The sequence below is a fragment of the Osmerus eperlanus genome, chromosome 9 (assembly GCF_963692335.1).
Source record: "Osmerus eperlanus chromosome 9, fOsmEpe2.1, whole genome shotgun sequence".
Taxonomy (NCBI): domain Eukaryota; kingdom Metazoa; phylum Chordata; class Actinopteri; order Osmeriformes; family Osmeridae; genus Osmerus; species Osmerus eperlanus.
Window position 1 is genome coordinate 18810979 of NC_085026.1, and position 25533 is coordinate 18836511.

General features: G+C 48.2%; 1 protein-coding gene across 3 annotated transcripts; it reads left to right on the forward strand.

The window, feature by feature from the left end:
- Positions 1-266: 266 nt before the first annotated feature.
- si:dkey-157l19.2 (uncharacterized protein KIAA1522) lies at positions 267-25017 on the forward strand. 3 transcript variants are annotated; one of them, XM_062468816.1, is made up of 8 exons: positions 267-583; positions 8741-8984; positions 17551-17694; positions 18177-18226; positions 18323-18473; positions 18660-18773; positions 19003-23094; positions 23204-25017. In XM_062468816.1, exons 2-8 carry the CDS (start codon positions 8753-8755, stop codon positions 23236-23238), a joined length of 4818 nt encoding a protein of 1605 aa, XP_062324800.1. In that variant the 5' UTR covers positions 267-583; positions 8741-8752; the 3' UTR covers positions 23239-25017. The 3 variants fall into 3 exon arrangements, with proteins under 3 accessions (XP_062324800.1, XP_062324803.1, XP_062324801.1); XM_062468819.1 differs by having other exon boundaries at positions 18177-18220; XM_062468817.1 differs by having other exon boundaries at positions 17554-17694.
- The last annotated feature ends 516 nt before the right edge of the window (positions 25018-25533 follow it).

Here is a 25533-nt window from a genome sequence, read left to right on the forward strand (position 1 = left end):
TATTTCAACTGAGCAGACAAGGCAATCTAGAGTCACTTTGACCACCCTTGATCTTAAATACTTGATAAACCCTTACATTCGGATGGTACTAATTATCTTGTGGAATTTGTGGTGATGTTTTTATAGGAACGTGTCTTTTTCTTTCCTGAATCACTATCTCAAATAGATAAACTCATCAACGAATGAACTACCATGTTTCATACCAAGAAATCGCCACTAGATGGCTCTGTAAAAACAATGAATGAAACCTTTTAAAATCTCTGGCGGTCCTCACCTGTGCGCTGAGCAGCCTCAGGTGGGACAGGACAACAGCAACGCACGTTTTCGCATTTTGGAGTATTACTTGAGAGTCCACAAGCAAACCAACAGCGTGTCCATAAATTACTGCAGAAAGCCACGGTTTGACTTCTGCAAGCTTATTCTTGTCTCTTCCTGAAGTGCAGTTTCGCGGAAATGGTTCACCTGAAGTTTCAGTTCGGACAGTGAAATACTTTGGAGAAGTACGCACTGGCGACGCTGGAAATGGAGAGCGGATAAGGGAATTCAACCCATCAAATCGGGATTTTATCAAGTTTATACAGAGGTAAGACACGATTAATTAGAACCTTTTTAAATATAGTCATCGTTTGCACTTTTGGAATTTTAAACGGGTACAATTTTGTTAATCCAGCTGTTCCATTTGTGAAATAGTTGTTCAATTTCAGGAATGAAAGTTTAGAATCTAGGCCTACTAAACCTAAAACTTCCTCCCGAGATAAAGATGCCATCGTAAATCTGTTCGGAGGGTATTCGTTTTACTAGTAAACTTCCAGTTGAGATGTCAGAAAACGAAGAATCCAGTAAGATGTCGTGCACTGGCATTAAATAAACGAGGTGTGGGGTGTTTGGCCCTCCCAGTTTAGCAAGTCATTTGTACCGAACTATGTATCTTTTCAATTGTCCAAGGGCATTTAGTCTAGCAAGGCACATCAACAATTTGACCGATGTTTATCTGGCAGTCCATACATTTTTATCGTTAGAGACTGACTGTTCATTAACCTGATGGGAGATAAGACGTCCCCAGATCCTCCGGGAGGTCTCCCCCTCAGTGTGCACTTTAGGCCAACTGAGATGGACTTTAAACTGCACTGAAAGCTGGTTCAAAATCTTGACACTGATCAGTTCTGGATGTGTGGAACATCAGTCATTTGGAAGATCAGTGTCGGGGTCAGCCCATAACATGCTGGCCTGGCGGTCTCACTAGCCTCCTCTCTCTTCTAGCTGCAGTCAAGAGGCAGGGGAGGCTGGTTGTTTGGTAGTTTGGTGTGTCTTGTTCTGCTGTTCATTCCTCCCTGCCAGTCTGCCATGCCAGGGCTTGTTCCCTAGGAGATCACTGATTGGTTACGCAACTGCTGGACTTTTGGCAGAATCAGATGAAAACCTGTGACAGGCAGGGTTTGGACAGGTCAGACTGTAGCTGGGCAGGGATTGGACAGGTCAGACTGTAGCTGGGCAGGGATTGGACAGGTCAGACTGTAGCTGGGCAGGGATTGGACAGGACATGTAGCTGGGCTGGGATAGGACAGGACATGTAGCTGGGCTGGGATTGGAAAGGTCATACTGTAGCTGGGTAGGGATTGGACAGGTCAGACTGTAGCTGGGCGAAGGATTGGACAGGACATGTAGCTGAGCTGGGATTGGAAAGGTCATACTGTAGCTGGGCGAAGGATTGGACAGGACATGTAGCTGAGCTGGGATTGGAAAGGTCATACTGTAGCTGGGTAGGGATTGGACAGGTCAGAATGTAGCTGGGCAGCGAGACGAGAGAGAAGGCCTCAGGGAGGTGGATAAGGACAGAGAGCATGAGAGGGGTACAGCACAGATGCAGGGAAGCTGCTGGAGGAGGGGAGAGATGTCCTCACTGAGGAAACAGACCGGGAGGAGGGATGAATGAGAGACAGCAGCAGGAGGAGGGATGAATGGATGAGAGACAGCAGCAGCAAGAGGGATGGATGAAAGACAGCAGCAGGAGGAGGGATGGATGAGAGACAGCAGCAGGAGGGATGGATGAGAGACAGCAGCAGGAGGGATGGATGAGAGACAGCAGCAGGAGGAGGGATGGATGAGAGACAGCAGCAGCAGGAGGGATGGATGAGAGACAGCAGCAGGAGGAGGGATGGATGAGAGACAGCAGCAGCAGGAGGGATGGATGAGAGACAGCAGCAGGAGGAGGGATGGATGAGAGACAGCAGCAGGAGGAGGGATGAGAGACAGCAGCAGGAGGAGGGATGGATGAGAGACAGCAGCAGGAGGAGGGATGAGAGACAGCAGCAGCAGGAGGGATGGATGAGAGACAGCAGCAGGAGGAGGGATGGATGAGAGACAGCAGCAGGAGGAGGGATGGATGAGAGACAGCAGCAGGAGGAGGGATGGATGAGAGACAGCAGCAGCAGGAGAGATGGATGAGAGACAGAGCAGCTCAAGGTTTGGTTAGGTTTTTTTCTCAAAGTTTTTTTTGGTGGAAATATTGTTTTTGTTGCCTTCTGCCTTGCTCCATGGTAGCTTCGTAGACTAACTTCTGTCTGTTGTGCGTAATAGCCAGGAAATGAAAAAGCACGCGCAATGACAAGAAATAATATTGATCATGCAACCAAATACAGATTAAAATTTGAAGTAACAAGCCTGACTTTAAAATGCAAGAAGTAGAAAGTACATATTTGTGTAAAAAAATTAAGGAGTTAAAGTATTAAGTTAATAGTGAATAGTAAATAGTAAAGTGAAGTACTACTAAAAATCTACTTAAGTACAGTAACAAAGTATTTGTACTTCGTTACTTCCCATCTCTGGTTTGCTGATTGGAGAACAATGGAATTTGATCAGTGGAGTTGAGTGATCAATACTCATTTATATTCACTGAGCCCTTGATCAGCAATCATTCAATCAGATCCGTGTGTGTGTGTCAGTCCAGGTGCTCCATGTTACTGTATGGCTCTCTCCGTCCACTTCCCTACTCTGATCTCTGAGGGCTGCTGGGGAGTGAATCTGATCTCTGAGGGCTGCTGGGGAGTGAATCTGATCTCTGAGGGTTGCTGGGGGGTGAATCTGATCTCTGAGGGTTGCTGGGGGGTGAATCTGATCTCTGAGGGCTGCTGGGGAGTGAATCTGATCTCTGAGGACTGCTGGGGGGTGAATCTGATCTCTGAGGGTTGCTGGGGGGTGAATCTGATCTCTGAGGGCTGCTGGGGAGTGAATCTGATCTCTGAGGGTTGCTGGGGAGTGAATCTGATCTCTGAGGACTGCTGGGGAGTGAATCGGATCTCTGAGGGCTGCTGGGGGTGAATCTGATCTCTGAGGACTGCTGGGGGGTGAATCTGATCTCTGAGGACTGCTGGGGAGTGAATCTGATCTCTGAGGACTGCTGGGGAGTGAATCGGATCTCTGAGGGCTGCTGGGGGTGAATCTGATCTCTGAGGACTGCTGGGGGGTGAATCTGATCTCTGAGGGCTGCTGGGGAGTGAATCTGATCTCTGAGGGCTGCTGGGGAGTGAATCGGATCTCTGAGGACTGCTGTGGAGTGAATCTGATCTCTGAGGACTGCTGGGGAGTGAATCGGATCTCTGAGGGCTGCTGGGGAGTGAATCTGATCTCTGAGGGCTGCTGGGGGGTGAAGCTGGTGAGGGCTGCTGGGGGGTGAATCTGGTGAGGGTGTGGTTGTGGGCTGGTGCCAGAGCTTCTGTTTTGATTGCAGAAATGCCAGCAGCAGGAGAGGATGTATTTTTGAGCCCACAGCTGTGTTTATCTCCACAGTCCCCAAGTCACCACTGTTAAAGACCTTCCTCTAGTTGTAAACAACTTACTTTGCCTGTGGGCCAGGGTCTGTTCTTGATGGCGTAGATAGAAGCCCAGGCTTAGGTCCATGGCAACGGATCTCTGAAAACAAGGTTGTTTTAATGGCTCTAGTTCTGCAGCATTACATTTACATTTAGCCATTTAGCAGACGCTCTTATCCAGAGCGACTTACAGTAAGTACAGGGACATTCCCCCGAGGCAAGTAGGGTGAAGTGCCTTGCCCAAGGACACAACATCATTTGGCACGGCCGGGAATCGAACTGGCAACCTTCAGATTACTAGCCCGATTCCCTAACCACTCAGCCATCTGACTCCCGCATCAAGTCACTCACTTCTGAAATGGATACACAATGAACAGTCACCTTAGCTAGCTTGTATTAAGCCACTGTTCAATAGCTCTATCTTTCTCTCCCTCACAGCCAGGCTACAATGTTTTTATGTCTTTTTCCCAGGCCACTGTCTTTCAGAGTGAGGGGGGAGAGATGGGGAGAGAGAGAGAGGAGAGAGAGGGGGGAGGGGAGAGAGAGGGAGGGAGAGAGAGAGAGAGAGAGAGGGGGGGAAAGAGGGGGAGAAAGGAAAGAGAGAGAGACGGCGAGGGAGAGAGATTTAGTGAGTTCCACAGTAATTATCAATCTCTCAGGAATGCAGCCCCTGCTCTTAGCAGACATGCTGCTGCATGGCTACCCTGGCTTAACAGCACACAAACACAGGCAGCTCTGCAGGCCTGCTGTACCGTAGCTGTACTATAGCTGTTGAGCATGTTACCCTGTGTGGTAACGTGGCATGTTGGTTTACACTAAACTGTGTAAACCCCCCCCCCCCCCACTTCATTCTCTTCCCAGCATTTCTGACCAAATATCATTCAAACTGTGAAGCTCCATATAAACAGATTTGCATGGTATTTTAACCAAAATGTTTGGCTTCGGACTACTTCTTTGGACATGCTAGTGTTCAACCTGTGGTCGATTCCACAGCCATCTGATCGTGTTTCCTGAATTCTACACACAATACCCCATAATGACAAAGTGAAAAAGTTTGTTTAATATTTTTTTATAGATCTGTAAAAATTAAGAACGAAATATAACATGTACATAAGTACATGGAAGTACTTCTTCCATATACGAATGATGGAGGCCACTGTGCTCATTGGGACCTTCAATGCTGCAGACATTTTTCTGTACCCTTCCTCAAATCTGTGCCTCGAAACAATCCTGTCTCAGAGGTCTTCAGACAATTCCTTGGACTTCATGGCTTGGTTTGTGCTCTGACATGCACAGTGTCAACTGTGGAACCTTATATAGACAGGTGTGTGCCTTTCTAAAGCATGTCCAATCAACTGAATTGACCACAAGTGGACTCTAAGTTCTAGAAACATCTCAAGGATGATCAGTGGAAACAGGATGCACCTGAGTTGAATTTTGAGTATTGTGGTAAAGGCTGTGAATACTTATATACATGTTCTTTTTTTCCGTTTTTATTTGAATAGACTTGCAAAAATCGTTTTTCTTTTTTCACGTTATCATTATGGGCTATTGTGTGTCCAATTGGAGGAGGAATTTGAGGAGGAGGAATTTGCCAAAAAAAAACTACTTTTCGGATGCACCCCAAGAGAAGCTTCAGTGAAACAAACCAGTTTAACAAAGTGGGATTCAAGAAAACCCCACCTTTACCCATTGATCATGACGTATAAGACACACGGACTGAGTCTGTTGGGGAGTGATCTTAGCAGTAGAAGCACAGAGTAAACTTCCTTCCAGGTGACTGTTGATCAAGTGACGGTGGGTTTTCTTATAAACTGCCAGAAGAAAGGGAAACCATGGTTGATGTCATCACCAGTGTGAGGAAAGACATTCCTCTTCACAGACGCAGCCTCTGTCAGTGCTTGTGCTAGTGAGTCCTACTTGAGACATGGAATTGGGTAACACCAGTATCCCCCTTGACAGCCTCACCTTCATAAAGCAAGTACATTATGTCTGGTTCAGAATGCGTACAATGTGTCTCTGGCTCGATCCCTTCTCTGAAGGAAGGCCTTGAGTGGAAGAGGACTGGGGTGTATAGAGTGAAGGAAGGGCTGTCCTTTGTTTGATTCTGCCTAGAGAATGGAGACACGCCCTGGCCTGATTATAACACAGTTCACACCTGTAACATGGACACATTTACCTCAGTTTCACTCTCCAAACGAGTTATCACAACCCCAACACAGTTTACAGAACTTCATACTGGGGAGTCGTTGAGTTTGACTGAATGCTTTCAGGAATGTCTTTTGTAACCTTTGTAGCTGCAGCACGGTGAAGGTGACTGAGGCTCGCGCCTCGGCCCTCGGCCCAGGACACTCACTGTTCAAACAAAGGCGTCTGTTTCCTGCCACACCCTCCTGCCCTTGCCCTGTACCAATGGGCGCTCAGCGCCGAAATCGCTCCGCTCTGCTCTGCTCTGCTCCGCTCTGCTCTGCTCCGCTCTGCTCCGCTCTGACTCACCTCCGCAGCCAGCCACCACTTCTACTGCAAGTCACACTGTTCATGTCAGATAAGATAAGAGCACGGCCGTGCTGCAGGCGTGGATGTTGAAACCTCAGCATGTGCCACCAAATCTGCCTCTGGGTAATCAGCTAGCGCCAGACTCAAGTGATTCATGCTAGTTGTTCTCGATCACCTCATCATTTGTCCCAAAAAATACATAGCTTGAGAATGAATGCTGCATGGTTCCCCCTTGGACAGTGAGCCCTGGAGCTCCACAGGCAGAAGCGGCTGTTTCAGCAAGGCTTCACCTCCTCCGGCACCCTGAGAGAACCCCAGACCCAGGTCTCTGTGGAATCTCTTCCCTCCAGCTTGATGACGTGGTGCTGTGCAAGGCTGTCAGATCATGAATGAATGTTGGGTGTATCTGTTAACACCAGGAAAATAACCCATATATACCTCTTACATGGTAAGTAGAGTATGGTATAGAGCTTTATGGAAAATGATTATGTTACCGAGCTGTAAACCGCGGCCGGTGGTGTGTGTGTTTAAACACAATTGTGTGTGTTTGTTTGGTATGTTTGAGTGAGGCTTGATGTTCCTGTTGACAGCCTACTGTGACTCCCATCAATGCTACCCTTATACTATAGCGCCCCAAGCAGCCTGAAGGGAAGTCCAAGTTTCGTTAGTCCACAAAAAAGGTGGTGTGACGAAAGATTCCGTTACCCCTCATTTTGTTTGTTTTCTGGGTGTATTGTGTGTGTATATCAACATCCACCAGAGAGAGGTGTGGTCCTGAGGTCTGTAATGACTGTGCCAATGAAGCAACTCTGTAATTTGAATGTTGGCATGGTACTTTGTTTGAGAGAGCTTGTGTGTGTTCCTTGAAATGTGTATTTCTTTCTTTGCTTTAGTGTGTTTCTAACTGAGGGTCACATGTGATGTGCCTGTTAGCAGAGGCCCTAAGTACTTTTATTTACTCAAGCAAAAAAAAAACTATGAAAATGCATGTGATATTGAGAGGAGAAAGATTGATGGATAAAGCGACACATCTATTCTATGAAAAGCATTGTTCTACTTGCTTTAATATAATTAGTAAGATTTAAGGTACTCTTGTGCACCATATATGACCAACATTGTCATGTTGGTCATATGTAACCCTAGCCCTATTGCACTACATCCCTACTGCTCTACAGCCCTACTGCTCTACATCCCTACTGCTCTACAGCCCTACTGCTCTACAGCCCTACTGCTATACATCCCTACTGCTCTACAGCCCTACTGCTCTACATCCCTACTGCTCTACAGCCCTACTGTTCTACAGCCCTACTGCTATACAGCCCTACTGCTCTACATCTCTACAGCCCTACTGCTCTACTGCTCTACAGCCCTACTGCTCTACATCTCTACAGCCCTACTGCTCTACTGCTCTACAGCCCTACTGCTCTACAGCCCTACTGCTCTACAGCCCTACTGCTATACAGCCCTACTGCTCTACATCTCTACAGCCCTACTGCTCTACTGCTCTACATCTCTACAGCCCTACTGCTCTACTGCTCTACATCTCTACAGCCCTACTGCTATACAGCCCTACTGCTCTACATCTCTACAGCCCTACTGCTCTACATCTCTACAGCCCTACTGCTATACAGCCCTACTGCTCTACATCTCTACAGCCCTACTGCTCTACAGCTCTATAGCTCCCCAACATCAAGGTTCAGAAACCTGCCTTGGAGGCGAGCGGTTTTGGCAGGGAGGCCGAGGAGATGAGCTCATCACATCAGAGCGTTCGACATCGAGAGAAGAAGAATACAGGAAGACAGAAGTGCGACTGTCAGAGTAATAATAGAGGAAGCTGTCAAGAAGAACTTGTATAAATGAAGCAAAGAGACCAACATTGTGGTGGACCGAGCGTGTGTTTACTTATCTGGATTTGTGTAAATCTTTGTGTGTGTGACTGGTGTGTGTATGGTTACGGGTGGGGCTCTGAACCATGACTCCACGTTTAGGAATGAAGGGAGTGGTGCCATGTCTCCACAGAACAGTCAAGTTTGGTTGAGAGGCGAGAGGGGGGTAGAACATGCTTGGTTCTCAACCCTCAACATGGACAGAGGGGCCTGAACACAACCAGTCTGCTTCACTTACTCTGAATGGAAGTCAGTGAGGGGAAACTCCTATGTAATGTCAACAGCAACATGAATCAACAACAGCGATAAAGCATCCAGAGATGTAATTATTCCCATTGAATGGAAGCAATTAATAGTATTTGTGCTTAATCAATTTTGCCTTTTTTCTTTGCCACCCTTACCCCTTCCCTCCACCTCCCTCTCCCTCCCTCTCTCCCTCCCTCTCTCCCTCCACCTCCCTCTCCCTCCCTCTCTCCCTCCCTCTCTCCCTCTCTCCCTCCACCTCCCTCCCTCCCTCTCTCCCTCCACCTCCCTCCCTCCTGTGTTTAGCTCCGGTGTGGGATGTCGGCCCGGGGCTCAGTGGGGGAGCTGATTCCCCAGGACATGGCGGAGGTGTTTGCCCAAGAGCGGAGCACCAGAGGGGGCCGGAGGAAGAAGCGTCGGGGCTCCCTGGGCCGGGCCTTCAGCTGGCTCAAAGGCAAGAAGAAGAAGGAGCTGGGCTGCAACAGCCTGGACACACATCCTGGAGGGACCAACGCAGCCAGGCCGCCGCCTACACTGCCACTCGGCCACGGTGAGAACCAGGAGGAGGAAACACCCCTCTACACCATGTGATTGTTTGGCTTTCAGTAATGTGCAGGTAGCCTGGCCAGTGTTCTCAGATTCGCTGTATGTCACACAGTGCTTCTGCTGTTGGCAGGCCTACGTTTTATACATTCAAACACTGATAAACCGTCTCTACAGATTTGTAAATATAAAGAGTGCCAGTGACCTTTTCTACCTGAGTGAAATATGGCATTGTTTGGATATGAAGTTGATCTCGGTGGCTGTAGTCTCTGAGCAGTGTTTTTTTGGGAGTTTGGTGTTCGGTAACAGTTCAATATCCTCGTGCTGAGCTCCCAGGCATGTTTGCTCTCTGGAGGAGGACTGTTTGAACAGCATGTGACTCATGAACCTGCCCTTTGACCCCTGGAGCCTTTGTTTGCCGTGAAGAAATCTCTGTCCGTCCTGTTCTGGGATGCACTCGACCTGATTCTGTTGTCACGTTTCACACAGGAGATACTTTAAACATGTAGTACAGAAATCAGAGATGTACATACACAAACATGGAGACCAACACAGACATACAGAGACATTATGCCAGAGTTCCTGGCTCCGGGTCAGGGCTCCGGGTCAGGGCTCGGCTTCAGGGCTGGGGGTTGGCACATGCCCAGTTCATGAAGCCCTGCCAGCTGATGCCAGAGTATAAGAACCAGGGGTGTTTCTCCTGACCGCCCTGCCCATGGGCTGCCTGGGGAAACTGATGTCAGGAGAGATCAAACAAGACTGAGAGTGGATGTGTGTCTGTGTGTGTTTTCATGTGTGTGTTCAACCACTGCTAATGCTGCAGTCTTCATCATCAGATGGATAATGAACAGAAGCCTGTTGTGAGGGTGGGGAGAGAGAGGACTGGTGTTCCCCTCAGGTTGGGAATGTTGGAGGTTATCTAGGCTCCTTGTCCAGTGTTACCTCTCTGGACATCTGTTTACCTGACCTTTGCACCTCTGTCAACATATATTGGACCATGGAGTTCTCACCAGGCTGTCATGTTGAGTCTCTCTCTTTGTCTCTCTCTCTCTCTGTGCCTGTCTTTAGTGTATGATGTGCTTGCTGTGCTAGTTAAATGAGTCCTACAAGGCGCCGTCCTGTAGCCAGACTGAAGGCTGCTCACAGACCCTCTCTCTCTTCTGGAGGGCTTCACTCTTACAGATCTGCCCCTCTCTCTCTTCTGAAGGGCTTCACTCTTACAGATCTGCCCCTCTCTCTCTTCTGGAGGGCTTCACTCTTACAGATCTGCCCCTCTCTCTCTTCTGGAGGGCTTCACTCTTACAGATCTGCCCCTCTCTCTTCTGGAGGGCTTCACTCTTACAGATCTGCCCCTCTCTCTCTTCTGGAGGGCTTCACTCTTACAGATCTGCCCCTCTCTCTCTTCTGGAGGGCTTCACTCTTACAGATCTGCCCCTCTCTCTCTTCTGGAGGGCTTCACTCTTACAGATCTGCCCTCTCTCTCTTCTGGAGGGCTTCACTCTTACAGATCTGCCCCTCTCTCTCTTCTGAAGGGCTTCACTCTTACAGATCTGCCCCTCTCTCTTCTGAAGGGCTTTACTCTTAAAGATCCATCCTCTCCCATACACACCCAGACATCCTACACATTCCTGAGCTCTATAAAGACATACATGGGTGGATGTTGTGATGGTGTGATGTATGTGATTGTGGGACCCATGGAGGTACCCCTGTGTGGAGGTAACGTGTGTGAGGGCTGGTCTACTGTGTGTTAGGGCTGGTCTACTGTGTGTTACGGCTGGTCTACTGTGTGTTAGGGCTGGTTTACTGTGTGTGAGGGCTGGTCTACTGTGTGTGAGGGCTGGTCTACTGTGTGTGAGGGCTGGTCTACTGTGTGTGAGGGCTGGTCTACTGTGTGTTAGGGCTGGTATACTGTGTGTGAGGGCTGGTCTACTGTGTGTGAGGGCTGGTCTACTGTGTGTGAGGGCTGGTCTACTGTGTGTGAGGGCTGGTCTACTGTGTGAGGGCTGGTCTACTGTGTGTTAGGGCTGGTCTACTGTGTGTGAGGGCTGGTCTACTGTGTGTGAGGGCTGGTTTACTGTGTGAGGGCTGGTCTACTGTGTGAGGGCTGGTCTACTGTGTGTTAGGGATGGTCTACTGTGTGTTAGGGATGGTCTACTGTGTGAGGGCTGGTCTACTGTGTGTTAGGGCTGGTCTACTGTGTGTTAGGGCTGGTCTACTGTGTGTGAGGGCTGGTCTACTGTGTGTGAGGGCTGGTCTACTGTGTGTGAGGGCTGGTCTACTGTGTGTGAGGGCTGGTCTACTTTTAGGGTGTTAGTTCTGTACCTCCACACTATCAGTTGCATTCCATATGCATGGTTTATGCCATGACATATAACATAAGGGTGTGAGTGTGTCTGTGTGTGTAGTGTGTGTTTGCGTGTGTGGGTGGGTCGCTCTTTGGATCAACTTTGTTGTTGCCTGAATGATCTGACAAAGACTGGCGGGGCCGGAGAACAGGTTTGAGAAGCTGGATACTGTTTCACTTTCTGCGTCTCATGGCGGGAAGCAATCACACACTCCACCCTGGGAGGATTGTTCTGACTTACCCAGACTGCCACAGGAGCTGAACAGGACTTCCTGTGTCAGGAAGTGGAAGAGGGAAGGTAACAGGGAGGCCAGGACCTCTGCCTCACTGCAGGGTGGGAAATATTTTTGACTAACACCAGTCTGTCAGGAACCATACACACACACACCTAAAACATGTTACCATTTGAGCGAAGGAGTAATTGCTGTTCCTCTGTGGGACAGGGTTGATTAACTGTTTGTATTCCAGACAGCTGAAGATGTCCTTCATCCAAACCCAGTCTGATCCTCCTGCAGATGGGTCTTCAATAGCAGTTGATGAGATTTTTAAGTTGAATGTGTGAAATATTAGTCAACACACCCTGGTATTTATCAGATCAGATTCAGATGTGTATAAAGGGACTCCAGGTACATGAAGCCAAAGCCAGCTACCCTGAAGGATCTGTTGGGATTGTTCTTGGTGTTGAATTTCATTAAAGTCATCTTGGCCCTGAAGTGTGCTCCGCATCAGTTTTTCCTGGGCCAAGCCTAGTTGCAATCAACAACTGGGATTATTTAGGAAATCGTATCTCAGTTTTTTGTCATGTGACATAGATATGTTACAATAGCTTTTCATAGCCCTCACACACTGTTTTCACGGCAGCAAAATTATTATAGACCAAAGAGAATTTTTATTAGCTACTTTACAGAAAGATGGATGATGAGAAGATGAAGCATGAACACCTTCTAACATCCCCAGTCTGGGATGTGACACTACTCTCCAGAACTCACTGTTTAGGTTGGTTGAGGGGCAGTTCTATGGGCGTATGTGAAGCCCTCTGTGACATTGCTTGTGAAAAGGGCTATACAAATAAATGTTGATTTGATTTTGACTGTTCTTTTACTCCCAAAGACTGTTTAATAAGCATGCACAAGTGTGCATAGTAAGCACTACCTAGCAGACACAACACACACACTTGGCTTGCATTTGTGCAGAGCAGGGAACTTCTATATTTTTTCCATGACACGAAAACAGGAATTATGATACATGGATACATATGTATAGTAAATCTGTATGTAAAAAAATATGCGAAATGTTCTATTTATCATCTAATTTCCCAGCTGCTCTTCAGCAGCAGTGTGAACGTCCATGCTGCATCTCCCTCCTGCTGCTGGTGCTGCATCTCTGGCTGTCTCATGTGGGACCTGCCTGTCAGCATGCCTGTCAGCATGTCTATCAGCAGATACACTCCTGACAGGCCCAGACTGGTCCGGCTCACATTCTGCTGCTCCTTACTGGCACTGATCACAGGGAGACCTGGCTACGCCTCAGGCTGGGGCTGGGGCTGGAGGTAGGACTGGGCTGGAGGTAGAACTGGGCTGGGGCTAGGACTGGGCTGGGGCTAGGACTGGGCAGGAGGTAGGGCTGAGGCTGGAGCTAGGACTGGTCTGGGGCTAGGACTGGGCTGCAGGTAGGGCTGGGCTGGAGGTAGGGCTGGGCTGGAGGTAGGGCTGGGCTGGAGGTAGGGCTGAGGCTGGAGCTAGGACTGGTCTGGGGCTAGGACTGGGCTGGGGCTAGGACTGGGCTGGGGCTGGGGCTAGGAATAGACTCTGACCTTCATCAGGATCTATGGGAATGACAGGTAGAGACTGTGTGCAATCTGACAGCTGTAGTTGGTCTAATGAGGGGATTTATGACGTTACCACTGGTGGATACTAGCGATGCAGTTGGTGTGTGGGTTTTGTGTGATGGTGTCAAGTTGTGTGTGTCTGTGCTTTTAGGAGCATTAAGCCCACAGGGCCCTGTGTAGCAGAGGGCCCTGTGTAGCAGAGGGCCCTGTGTAGCAGAGGGCCCTGTGTAGCAGAGGGCCCTGTGTAGCAGAGGGCCCTGTGTAGCAGAGCCAGCTGTTTGGAGGTGCATGAGCTCCCACAGTGATGGTGACTTGAACGCCCACAGGACTTCCTCTCTCTTCAGTATTTACTTTTATCTCTCTGGTGGCCGCGGGTATTCTGTAGAAGTGTTCGGTCTTAGAGCAGTACAACATGCACACAGACAAACATGTACAAACGCTCTCTCTCTCACACACACACACATGTACAAACTCTCTGTCACACGCACACATGTACAAACTCTCTCTCTCTCTCTCTCTCTCTCTCTCTCACTCACTCACTCACTCACTCACTCACTCACTCACTCACACACGTACAAACTCTCTCTCTCACACACACACACGTACATACTCTCTCTCACACACGCACACACACACACACACATACAAACTCTCTCTCACACACACACACACACACACGCGTACACACATACTCTCTCTCACACACACACACACACACACGTACAAACTCTCTCTCTCTCACACACATACACACACACACACAGTGCCTCTTAGGCCCAGCCGCCACCTCCCGGTATTCAGTTGTTTCTGTGGTGCTCAAACAGGCAGGCAGCTAAGCCTAACCCCCACAGGAGGAGGCATGCTGGGACAGGACTGTGTGTGTGTGTGTGACTGTGTGTGTGTGTGTGTGCTCCCTTGTAAGTGTATGTGGAGCGTCTGTGCATGGAAAGGAGTTCTGTGTGAAGCTCCTACCTCCAGTATGTTGGAGTTTGTTAGCAGCATAGTTCTGAACCCTGGCTCTGGAGTGCAGCTTGTTCTGCTGACTCAGATCAGCCTGCTAAACTACATCCCCTCCCAGCTGTAAACATCAGGCCAAAAAGTCACCCTAAGGTTGTGAAATGCTCTCTATTGTTCATCGTCTTCTAGGTGCTGTGTCAAGAGCATACTCACTACCTTGGTTTCAAAACCTCTGATTACATGTATTTATAATTTGTGATTATTATGTCTTTTTTTAAGACATTTGCTTTGCAACCATTTCGACTGACTGAGAATGTTGTTTATGATGAAAGACTCCTCTTGACCAACAAATACATTTGTTTACAGTGATATGATAGGGTTATTATAAATCCAACTTTTAATCTGCGTTTCATACGTATTTTGTTTTTTACTAAGGCTAGAGGCTGATATCTGACATCAATACATTAAGATGACTAATATCATGGCCATCGGATTGGCTGTAGTTTTACTAATCCCTGTTGTAAACATCAGTTTGGGTCTCACATTGTCATCACCACCCTTTGACACCACAGACTTTATCTCAGAGTCCCCGGACAGATGGTGCTTTTTTCATACTGGTGATTAATTCAAACATAATTACTGGGCTCACGCAACTAGAGATAACATAAACCCTTGTTATTAACACACACACACATCTGTGTGTGTGTTTCCAATGTGTCATGGTGATGTCAGTATCTTTGTTGTGATCTATTCATTTTGTTGTTTGGGCACGACCATTTTCATTTTCTATTTTGACCCAGTCTATAAATAACTTATTTTAATTTTTATGAAACCATAACCAAACCACAAAATCTATGCAAACATGTTGGATCGTTGACAAGCTGATGTACAAAACCAGACAGTGAAGATGATACAAAGTGTACCTGGGAGAGGGTCACTCGTGTAATTGGGAAAAAGTTCTGGAAAACAGTCATCAGGCAGGAGGTTCATTGTGGGAATGTTTCCCATTAGTTCAGGTGCCTTGACATATTAGCTCCCAGTATCAGGAAGTAGGCTGACTACTTTTCTCTTGTGCTGTTTGAGGTTTCCTCACCAGGATGTGCAGACATGCCCCGTCTATAAGGGTCATTTCAGAGAGATATTACAGTATGATGGAGTCGGATGTTTTGAGTCTACTTCAAACACTTCTATGATACTTTTTAAACAATGTTGTAGGAAACAATAATGATTTTTATCTGGTGTACAACAGCTTCTAAGCTCAAATCTATCTAGTTCATTTACTCCCCCTTGTGGGGAAACATTATGTTATGGTAGCAGAGAACAGACCCAGGAGAGAGCTTAATTATACCTAAAGGCTGATTGACTTTGTCAGCTAGCCAATAATACGTTTCAGTTAGCTCAGTAGCTCTAATGAGGGGAGTTGCGTGTCTAGTGGTGGCTGTAATCAGGCTTTACTGGGGGCAGTCAGAGCCACCATCATGTAACCCTACTCCTGGTTTGATGGGCCTGGTGCCTGATCTCCCTGCTTTCCCCTCTACCCCTGGTTTGATGGGCCTTGTGCCTGATCTCCCTGCTTTCCCCTCTAACCCGCGTGTGCACTGGGACCCCACCCAGAAACAGGAGGGGGACCGGCTGAAGGGAGGGGGGTAAAGGGGGAGAGGGGAGAGGAGGGGGGTCGTTAGTCGTCAGCCAGAGGGATGGGTGGATGCAGGCTACAGGATTACCGTCTGAGCTCCCATCGTCTCTGGTTGGTCTAGGAGCACTCTGCAGGGAGCGAACACAACAACATTCTCATCCTCATCTGCAGCAACAAGGGAAATCATGATCTGATTTGAGATTTTTTTTTATTGTCTTGTTGGATTGAGGTCTATCCAAGGTGTCTTTCTTTGGGGCTTTGATTTTACGTCTATAACTTTTATAAATTGTTGGTCCTTTTACTCCTTTTGGAAGATTGGTTGTTTTTATTGTTGGTGTTTTTAGTCATTTCTATCTAGTCATGGTGGTCCTCCTCACCAACAATGTTTACTGCCTGCCATTGGTCTTCAAGAAGAAGGGTGAGTTATTTGACACCTAAAAAACACAAATTGATTTACAATACCCACTTTGGAAACACTTTTCTTTCTTTGAATTCTTGTCCCATCTGGTCAGTCTAGTATTCCTGCTTAAAAGTAGAAGTAAGAGTGGGAGAAAGAACCCCCAGAGTGGGTCAACTGGTTCTGACAGGAAACTGAGAAAGGAACGGCTGCTTGTGAATAGCTGTAGAATCTTGCAAATGAATCGCCGGAAACACGAAAATATGAAATAATGAAGATTTTGAGAATTGAAAGACTTCTTGACGTTACATATTATGGGAGATGAGATTAATGTGTACTTGTCTAATTGACAACCATTCTTAAGGCCATTACCGTGGGGACGAAGGTATATTTAGTGAGGATCTCTCCAAGCACATGTAGCCTTAATCAGCCACGTCCAGCTCTGAACTGTACAGTAGGGTACCGTGCGAGTGCAAGCATAACAGAACCAACCGTATTACATGAAAGTGTCTTAACAGGTCACCAGCCTGCTTGCTTCTGGACAGCCTCAGGCAGGATTCACAGCTCTGCTCCTGGTCTTTAGGGCACAGGTTTGGAAAACGCTTAGCTATGGAATTAGACAGTCAGTATGCTAATTGGTTAGGTAAGCAATAATTAAGTGCCTATTTTGGTGTTACTGGATATAACAGTGCACTGTTAAGTATACCTTAGTGACTGCGCTGCTAAATATACCTCAGTGATGCAATATAATTCCATTCTAACTGAAAGTCTTAGGAATGACAACATGGGCTGTTTAACACCATTTATATAATGTGTTAAATTGTCTTTTGGGCGTGGCCTGTTGCAAGGTACTTTTTTTTAAATGATGGACAGTATAATCATGTAGTCACAGTGATTAGTTTTGTCAATTGGACAGGATATGACTCCCATTTATTCTGTTAGATAAGTGTTTCTGGAAAGAAACTGATTGATTGGAGTCTTATTGCTACTGGAGGAGCTAGCAGGACTCTGAATGTTGACTGAATTGTAGATCACATCTGATCAAGCTGCTTCTAAAGTGCTGACAGCAGTGCATTATACCTCCGTGCTATTGAGTTGACCACATTAACACAGACCGTTCCTTGACTGTTAGAACTCTGCACTCCGGATCATTGATATTCTGCTTTACTTTCTAAAAGCACTATTTGCATGTCGCAAGTTTGATGCAAGTGTCTGTTAAATTAATACAAAGTAAATGCATCAAATAATTTTATACCACCATTTCTGGTGATTTCTACAAATTAATTATCTCCAACAATTGTTTCTAAATATGGTAGAAAATTATGAAACATGCTAATTATAGAATAGAATGAAAAATCCTGTATATATTCATCACCTGGACATGTGTGACCCTTGTGTGGCCGTCTGCTAGCAGCAGTAAGGAAGCAGGAGGTGGAGGTGAGGCTGGTGCCCCCACCCTTCCAGGAGAACGTGTTCCTGGAAGGCAGCAGGCCCAAGTACCTGGAGGACCTTCACTCAGAGGCACGCGAGGGGCTCAAGCTGCTGCAGCAGGAAGGTAATTAGCATCACACACTCAGAGGCCTGCCTGGGTCAGCTGACCACAAGCTAACCCTCTACTGCCTTCCTGTGCCTGGGTCAGCTGACCACAAGCTAACCCTCTACTGCCTTCCTGTGCCTGGGTCAGCTGACCACAAGCTAACCCTCTACTGCCTTCCTGTGCCTGGGTCAGCTGACCACAAGCTAACCCTCTACTGCCTTCCTGTGCCTGGGTCAGCTGACCACAAGCTAACCCTCTACTGCCTTCCTGTGCCTGGGTCAGCTGACCACAAGCTAACCCTCTACTGCCTTCCTGTGCCTGGGTCAGCTGACCACAAGCTAACCCTCTACTGCCTTCCTGTGCCTGGGTCAGCTGACCACAAGCTAACCCTCTACTGCCTTCCTGTGCCTGGGTCAGCTGACCACAAGCTAACCCTCTACTGCCTTCCTGTGCCTGGGTCAGCTGACCACAAGCTAACCCTCTACTGTCTTCCTGTTTAGAATCCGACAATGGAGTGGACTTCAAGGATGACCAAAGTATCAGTGTCAGTGTAAGTCTCTAATTGTAAATCAGTGTTGCTGAATACTACAGTGTGTGTGCTCCACCAGTGAACATTCGTGTGCTGCACCTTCGGGTATCTGTCCAGTCAACAGTGACAGTGCAGCAGAGTGAGTATTGCAGCTACAGTGAAAGGAGTGCCGTGGAATCAGACAGCACCATCCCAGACTCCGAGTCCATTGTCTCCACACGATCCTCGGTTTCCACCCGCTCCTCACGTTCAGGGCTAACCCGACAAGGTAACCTAACACACCCAAAACCCATCAGAGATGGCTGTGCTTTCACCCAAATATGTTTTGAGTTGTCATGCACTAGTCACCAAGGGAGTTACACAGCTGACCACATTGAACTCTAAATTGTTAGTTTCTGTCTAAATGACATGTTTTGAATGTGTTGCTGTTCTTCTGACATTTTGATCTCCTCAGCATCTACATTTGGGCCCCTGAGCTCAGGGAACAAGCCTGGGAAAGCTAAAGCTAGGAGGAGACACAGGAGGACCACCGTGATGGGGATACCACAGCATGTCCAGAAGGAACTAGGTACATAGATCATGCCTTGTGTTTCCTTATTTGTGGGGTCTAAGTCATGAGTCGTGGGTCTGAGTCGTGGGTCTGAGTCGTGGGTCTGAGTCGTGGGTCTGAGTCGTGGGTCTGAGTGAATTTGGTTGACATATTCTTGTTGTTTGGCTTTGTGACAGCTTCACAACTAACCTCAGAGGTGACTATAGAAAGTACTGAATATATCTTGATATTTCCTGTTGGTCTCCAGGCCTGGACAGAGCAGCCTGGGCAGCACAGGTGTTGGAGGAGGACGCTCGTCTCCACAATGGAGACGGTCCTCATCCAGCAGGTCCACAGGAGGGCGCCAGAGACCAGGCCCTCCAGACGATCAGTGAGAACCAGGCCAGGGGGGGACCCCACGATGACCTGGCCCTTCTGCAGCCCACAGGCCCCCAGATCTCTGCCTTGCAAAGGCCCAAGTCTGTGGCCATCCCCTGGTTGACCACGGCCAGCAGCCTGGCCCAGCATCCTCCCAGCCCCGTTATGTCCATCTCCCCTCAGGCCACTTATCTGTCCAAGATCATCCCCAACGCTGTGCTCCCACCCTCCATAGATGTGGTGGAGATCAGTCGGGGGCGTAGCCGGAACAGTGTGCGCACTGTCAGCAAGAGCAGCCTGCTTTTGGCCAGCCCCGCCTCCTCCAGGGCCTCCTCCAGGGCCTCCTCCCAGGCCTCCACTCTCTCCTCCGCCTCCCGCTACAACCAACCAACATTTTCAGACAGCTCAGGGTGGAGTCGTTCAGAATCATCAGAGACCCTGGTGTCAGACTCCTCCACCATCTCCAGCAGCACGGCCAGGCAGGGGCAGTCCCACGGGGAGGGAGCGTCTCCAGAAACCTCCCCTGACCAAGTCAGTGTCCGATCATCCTTTAGCAAGGCCTCCAGGATCACCACATCCACCAATGGCAAGGCAAGGACCAGAGGGGAGGAGAGCAAGCAGGAGGGGAACATTATCCGGAGTATGTCTGTAATAAAGTCCAAGAGAGCCCCCCCCCCTCCGAGTCGCTCGTACTCCCTACACAAGGACAAGATGAAGAGGCGCTCGCGGGACCTGGCAGAGGTCAGGGTGGTGGTGGAGTCTCCTCCTCATCTCAGCCCAGGGCAGGGTGGGGAGGCCAGGTCTGGCTACACTGCAGACACCAGCTCTCTCGAGGAGTCCTCTGTGTCAGCCAGCCCACTCAAGCCTCAAAACAAAATCCCAAATGACGATGTTGCAGAGCCTGAGCCTGCATCCACAGACTCCTCTTCTCAGACTCAAGCCTCCAAGGAGAACGGCCTGAAGACCACTGTCTCTCCCTCCAGTGGCTACTCCAGCCAGGGGGGCACGCCCACCCTCCTGGCCAGACAAACCCACAGCGTCTCCCCTAAGCACAAGAAAGGATTCCTGGCCAAACTGCAGAATATTTTCCCTGGGGCATCTCCTTCACCTCACCATGCACAACCTGCAACCGCTGACACCTCCAAGCCTGTCCAGGCTGACCCCGCCCCTCCAGTGGGATGTGTCACTCCCACTCCCTCGGTTCTGGCCCTCAGAGGACTGTTTGATATACCACCCCAACCCAGGGTCCACGCCCCCCCAGCCCCTCCACCTGAGGTGTGGGTGCATAACAAGTGCAGCTTTGAGCTCCTGCTGGGGCCCCCGGCCCCCACAGACACGTACGCAGCCTTGAGGAAGAACCCCAAGGACAGACGGGCGCAGAAACAGTCTGGTTCTAAAGAAGCTTCACTGAAGAGTTTGTCAGCGGAGAGAAGAGATGGAGAACAGCCACCAGCACAGCAGACCGTAGCCGTGCTAAAGAGGGTTTCAGATGCAGTGGAGAGCAAGGTTCTAGAAGGTCATGAGAAGGAACAGTCATCCTTGATGATATCAAGCAGTGGAACCGCTATGTTTGAGTCAGGAAAGTTTCAGGGAAGTTTAATAGTCCAGGCTACTGAAAATTCAAGTTCAGTGGTTCACGAAGAGGAAAATGAACGTCTAAATCAGATGGAGTCTACAGAGAAGAAAGGGAATGCCACAGTAGCATGGGGAGATGAACAACAGAATGTCAAAGGAAGTTTTCGAATAAACGGAACGTCAGTCAGATTAGTAGCAGAAGGTCTAACAACGTCACAGAAAGCTGAGACTAAGACTGCCTTACAGACTACAAATCAAGCCCAGGTGGTGAAGACTGCGTCACCACCTAAAAGTGACACGTTGTGTGTGTGTGCCCATGCAGTAGCACGTGTGTCTCCCTCCCCCCCCCCGGCACACCTCCCCCCCTTGCCGCCCACCAAACAGACCACACCTGCGTCCCACCTCAACCATGCCCCCCCAGAACCCCTTGTTTCCCCCACAGGGGAGTTGTCATGGCCCCTCCCCCCTCCCCTACTGGATGCACTCATCCAGCCCCCCCACAGTGTCCATGATGACAGCGATTTCCCCCCTCCGCCACCCCCATTTTCTCCAAGCCAGGTTGGGCTGGATGTGACAGAACAGATTCCCCCTATTGAAGAGTCACAAGGTGAAAAACACCTGATCATCCCCCCCCCAGATCTCTCCAAGCAGTGTGATTCAGTGAAAGAACCTGTTCCAAAGCTTGATCCTTCAAGCCCTTCTGTCACAGCTGTAAATGGTCCTGCTCTGGAGTCTTCAGCAGTGACGACCAAGGTTCGGTCCCAGAGCATCCCGCCCCCACCTCCCTATGCAGCCCCCCTACCCCCACCTCCCAAAGAGGCCCTAGCGTCAGCCGAGAGCAAACTCAGTTCACCTCAAAGCATTCCTCCTCCACCTCAAAGCATTCCTCCTCCACCTCAAAGCATTCCTCCTCCACCTCAAAGCATTCCTCCTCCACCTCAAAGCATTCCTCCTCCATCTCAGGTAGTTCTGACCTCACCACAACCCCAAGAACCTGCAAAGATCTCAGCCCAGGATGCTGCTCCTTCAACTGAGAGGGTTACGGTGCCCTCGCCCCCCAAAGTGATCCCACCTCCACCTGAGAGCACTCTTACCCCACCCCAGAGCACCCCTTCTCCACCTCCCCTAAAAGACTCCCAGACACCCACTCAGGAGGCCACCTCACCACCCCAACCAGAGACCCTCCAACCTCCATCTCAGAAGACTACCACACCATTTACTCCACCAGCTCCTGCCACCCCCCTTATTCCCCCAGCACCCCCAATCCCTGTGAAGGTGCCTGCTAATGTCCCACACCAACCCAGTGTGGTGAGCATAGAGAGAGGGGGCCAGGAGCTGAAGTCCCAAAGCGAGACCTCCCCACCAGTGTCCTCTCCTGAGGGAGCCCTTCCTGTTGTCACCCCCTCCCTTCTGCAGATGATCAGGCTCAGGTCTGTCAAAAACCCTCCTTCACAGACCCAGGACCAGACTCCAATCCAGACCCAGGACCAGACCCAGGACCCGACTCCAATCCAGACCCAGGACCCGACTCCAATCCAGACCCAGGAACAGACCCCAATCCAGACCCAGGACCAGACCCAGGACCCGACTCCAATCCAGACCCAGGACCAGACCCAGGACCAGACCCAGACATCGGCCTCTGGCACAGCCACCCAATCCTCCAACAGTGTTTCAAATCCAGCCTTCACCAGCCATGAGGCCCCCCAGAAGCCTATACGCAGATCACTAATCATGATCTCTCCTCCTCCTGTAGATGCATCCCCACCTGCTGTCCTCACCTCACAACCATCTACCGTGCAGTCCCATTCCAACACACCAGTACTGAATCTTCCCCCAACCTCAACCACTCTTACTTCCCCAACCAAAAAATCCCCCCCTGCCACGACCACCACCCCCTCTATGAGGCTGCAAGAAGCTATCCGCTTGAGAACAGCAGCCAGAACAGCTAAAGACAGCTGCCCCTCTCGCTTGAGCATGCACTCCCCAGCTTCCCCACCGGGGGCAGACCTCCACAAGTCTCCTTCCGCCAGCGCCAGCTTCGTCTTTTCCAAGAGTACAAAGAAGGTGGTGATGGACCCTTCCTCCTCACAAGTAGCCACGGCCAACTTCAACAACAAGCTGGTAGCACAGCTGCCGCCTGTGTCCGGTCCCAGTAAGGCAACAGAAGTTCAGAAGAGAGGGCTCAAAGTGCCTCCACCGGTGGCCAAGAAACCACAGGCCAAGGCTGGTGAGGCTGAGGCTGGTGAGGCTGAGGCCGGTGAGGCTGAGGCCGGTGAGGCTGAGGCCGGTGAGGCTGAGGCCGGTGAGTCCGAGGCCGGTGAGTCCGAGGCCGGTGAGTCCGAGGCCGGTGTGAACATTGAGCATGTGCAAACTGCTGGACAGCAAGCACAGTCAGACAACATTAAGGGTAAGGAGTTAGTAACTCAATATGTAAGATACACATACTGCTTTTAGAAGTTACACCTCTAGTTGATAAGAAGACGATATCATCTAGTTGTTCTGTTCCTCCCTTGCAGGTTCTGAAGGGGCCCCCAGTGGAACAACAGCATGAGGCGCCACTCTCTCCCTTGTTATGAGCAAGACCGAAGAGGAGAGGACCATCAAAACAGACTTAACGACCATGTATACAAGAGGATGGACGGAGAAGAGGAAGATAAATCAGATGACGGAAAGTAAAAAGGTACTTTGAGTTTGATGTTATTAGTTTGGGTCTTTAAATGTCTCTACCTTTTGTACTATACATTTATATTTTCTTTGTTAGAAAGTCTTCTAGCTTTCACTTTGATATTTTGATCTGCTGTCGACAGCCCAATGCTTACTGATATAGTCGCAACATGTCGCCCTCTTGTGGCATGTCATGTCTTTACGTGAATGTCAGGCCAACTACTGCAAGTGGGGGAGCTATGGGCGCCTATATGTATTATACCCAAATGTTTTACTTCTAAGATATTTATATAATTATAAGAAAAGAACATGCACTATTAAATCCTGCTATATATCTTTGAGGGCAGGTTTCGCAGCCTAGTATAGGACTAAAGAAAACAAGCTCAATGGAGTGTCCTGGACTAGGCTTAATCTGTGTCTGCAAAACCGGCCCTAAAAGTCTGATTTCTTCCATGTCCTAAAAATGTATGGAGTTAAGTTATTTTTTCCTGTGTAGATACTTTCAGTTTCATTTGTGAGCATAGTGAAATGTGCCATCTTCCTTTACTGTTTTATTATAATGACATCTTTATCTTTCCTCGTTTCTACACCTATTAATTAACCCCAAATGTTTATTTGTTTATTCATGCTACATCTGTGTAAGGGTTGGTCCAAATCTGCATATAACTTTAAATTTGTGTTTGGTTTCTTAGTTTTTGCTGTGAAGGTACTGGAGGATCATCCTTCATGTCATTAAATCCTTCACATGTTGAGTCTGATTCCGTTCTAAGTTTTTATGGTTTTACTTATGGTTACTGAGAATATATAAATCATATTCTTACCGGATGAAGCTACTGTACTTTAGATTTATGTTGTTTATTGCCCAGAGAGGAAGATACTCCTCAACTGTGCAATACAAATACTTTGGATAATGAATCATTTTCAAAGTGATTAGCATGATTGTAAAAATAATCAAAGGAATGATTATTCACATTCATGTATTTCAATAAAAGAGAATAAATTGTCACAATGAATTCATGTTTTCTCCTTTAATTGACCCTGATCACATATCTGATGCCCAACGATTGATCCAGGGCCATGCGTTTATGGGTTAAGACAAGAGAATATATAGCATCTTGTGATTAAGTCCAGAAGGCTCAAAGAACTAAACATGACTTGAAGAAAAGGAACTGAAGATCTTGAAGAACAGAACTTTCACCAGGTAACACTGCTGATGATTCATGGGACCCACCATGTTAGGGTTAGGGTTAAGGTTCCATTTGTAAAGAATGTTCATCTGTAACTTAAATGGGTATTCCTTGCAACACCTCTGCTGGTATGTGTTAAATGTAATCTGGCAACTTTAGTGAGGTGTGTGTGGTGTCGTGTCTGTCTTGGGTGTGTGTGTGGTGTCATGTGTTTGTCTTGGGTGTGTACATACCTGTGTAGAGTACGATAGTGGCTTCTGAGATGAGATGACCTCAATAGACAGTCCTCTTGCAAGTGTTCCTCTTGCAAAATTTATATTTTTATAATATACTTTTACAGATCTTTTATTTAGCTTTTTGAAAAACTCATTACAATGTTATTATTTGTACAAAAGATGTCCTGTTTCAGTTTGGACCTGCATGTGAACTGTTTTTAAAAAGTAAATCCTGTTTGGAGTGTCCCAACTTCAAACAGTCAAGGCCAGCGGTTCAGCGGTGACAATAAATGATTGACAATCTATTTTATGTGAATCCACAATGTTTTTTCATTCAATTCATAAAATGTCTTCATTTGTAGTATTTGTCTTGATCCATACCTTTTTACTATTGTCATTACCCAAGTGAGTCTCCCCAATCGTTTACATGGACCCATAACCCTAAGCCATTAACACCAATGGTATTCTCACCTGTAGACAGCAACCTAAAGGCAATATTCCCCTGTTTCTCCAAATAACAAAAATAATTTGATCAATCGATCAAACATCTTAATATAAACAAACAATGTAACAATCTCCATGGTTACCTTGTTACATGTTTCTGTGGTTGGTTTCATTCAACAACTCACAGTGGGTGTGTCCATGGAAACTGTTGGTTTCATCCAACAACTCAGTGGGTGTGTCCATGGAAACTAGACAGGTGTGGGAGTGGCCTTAACCTTTTATGGTTAGTTATTTTTCCAAAACGGAAGCTAGCTAGTTTTAGTACCTAGTACCTAT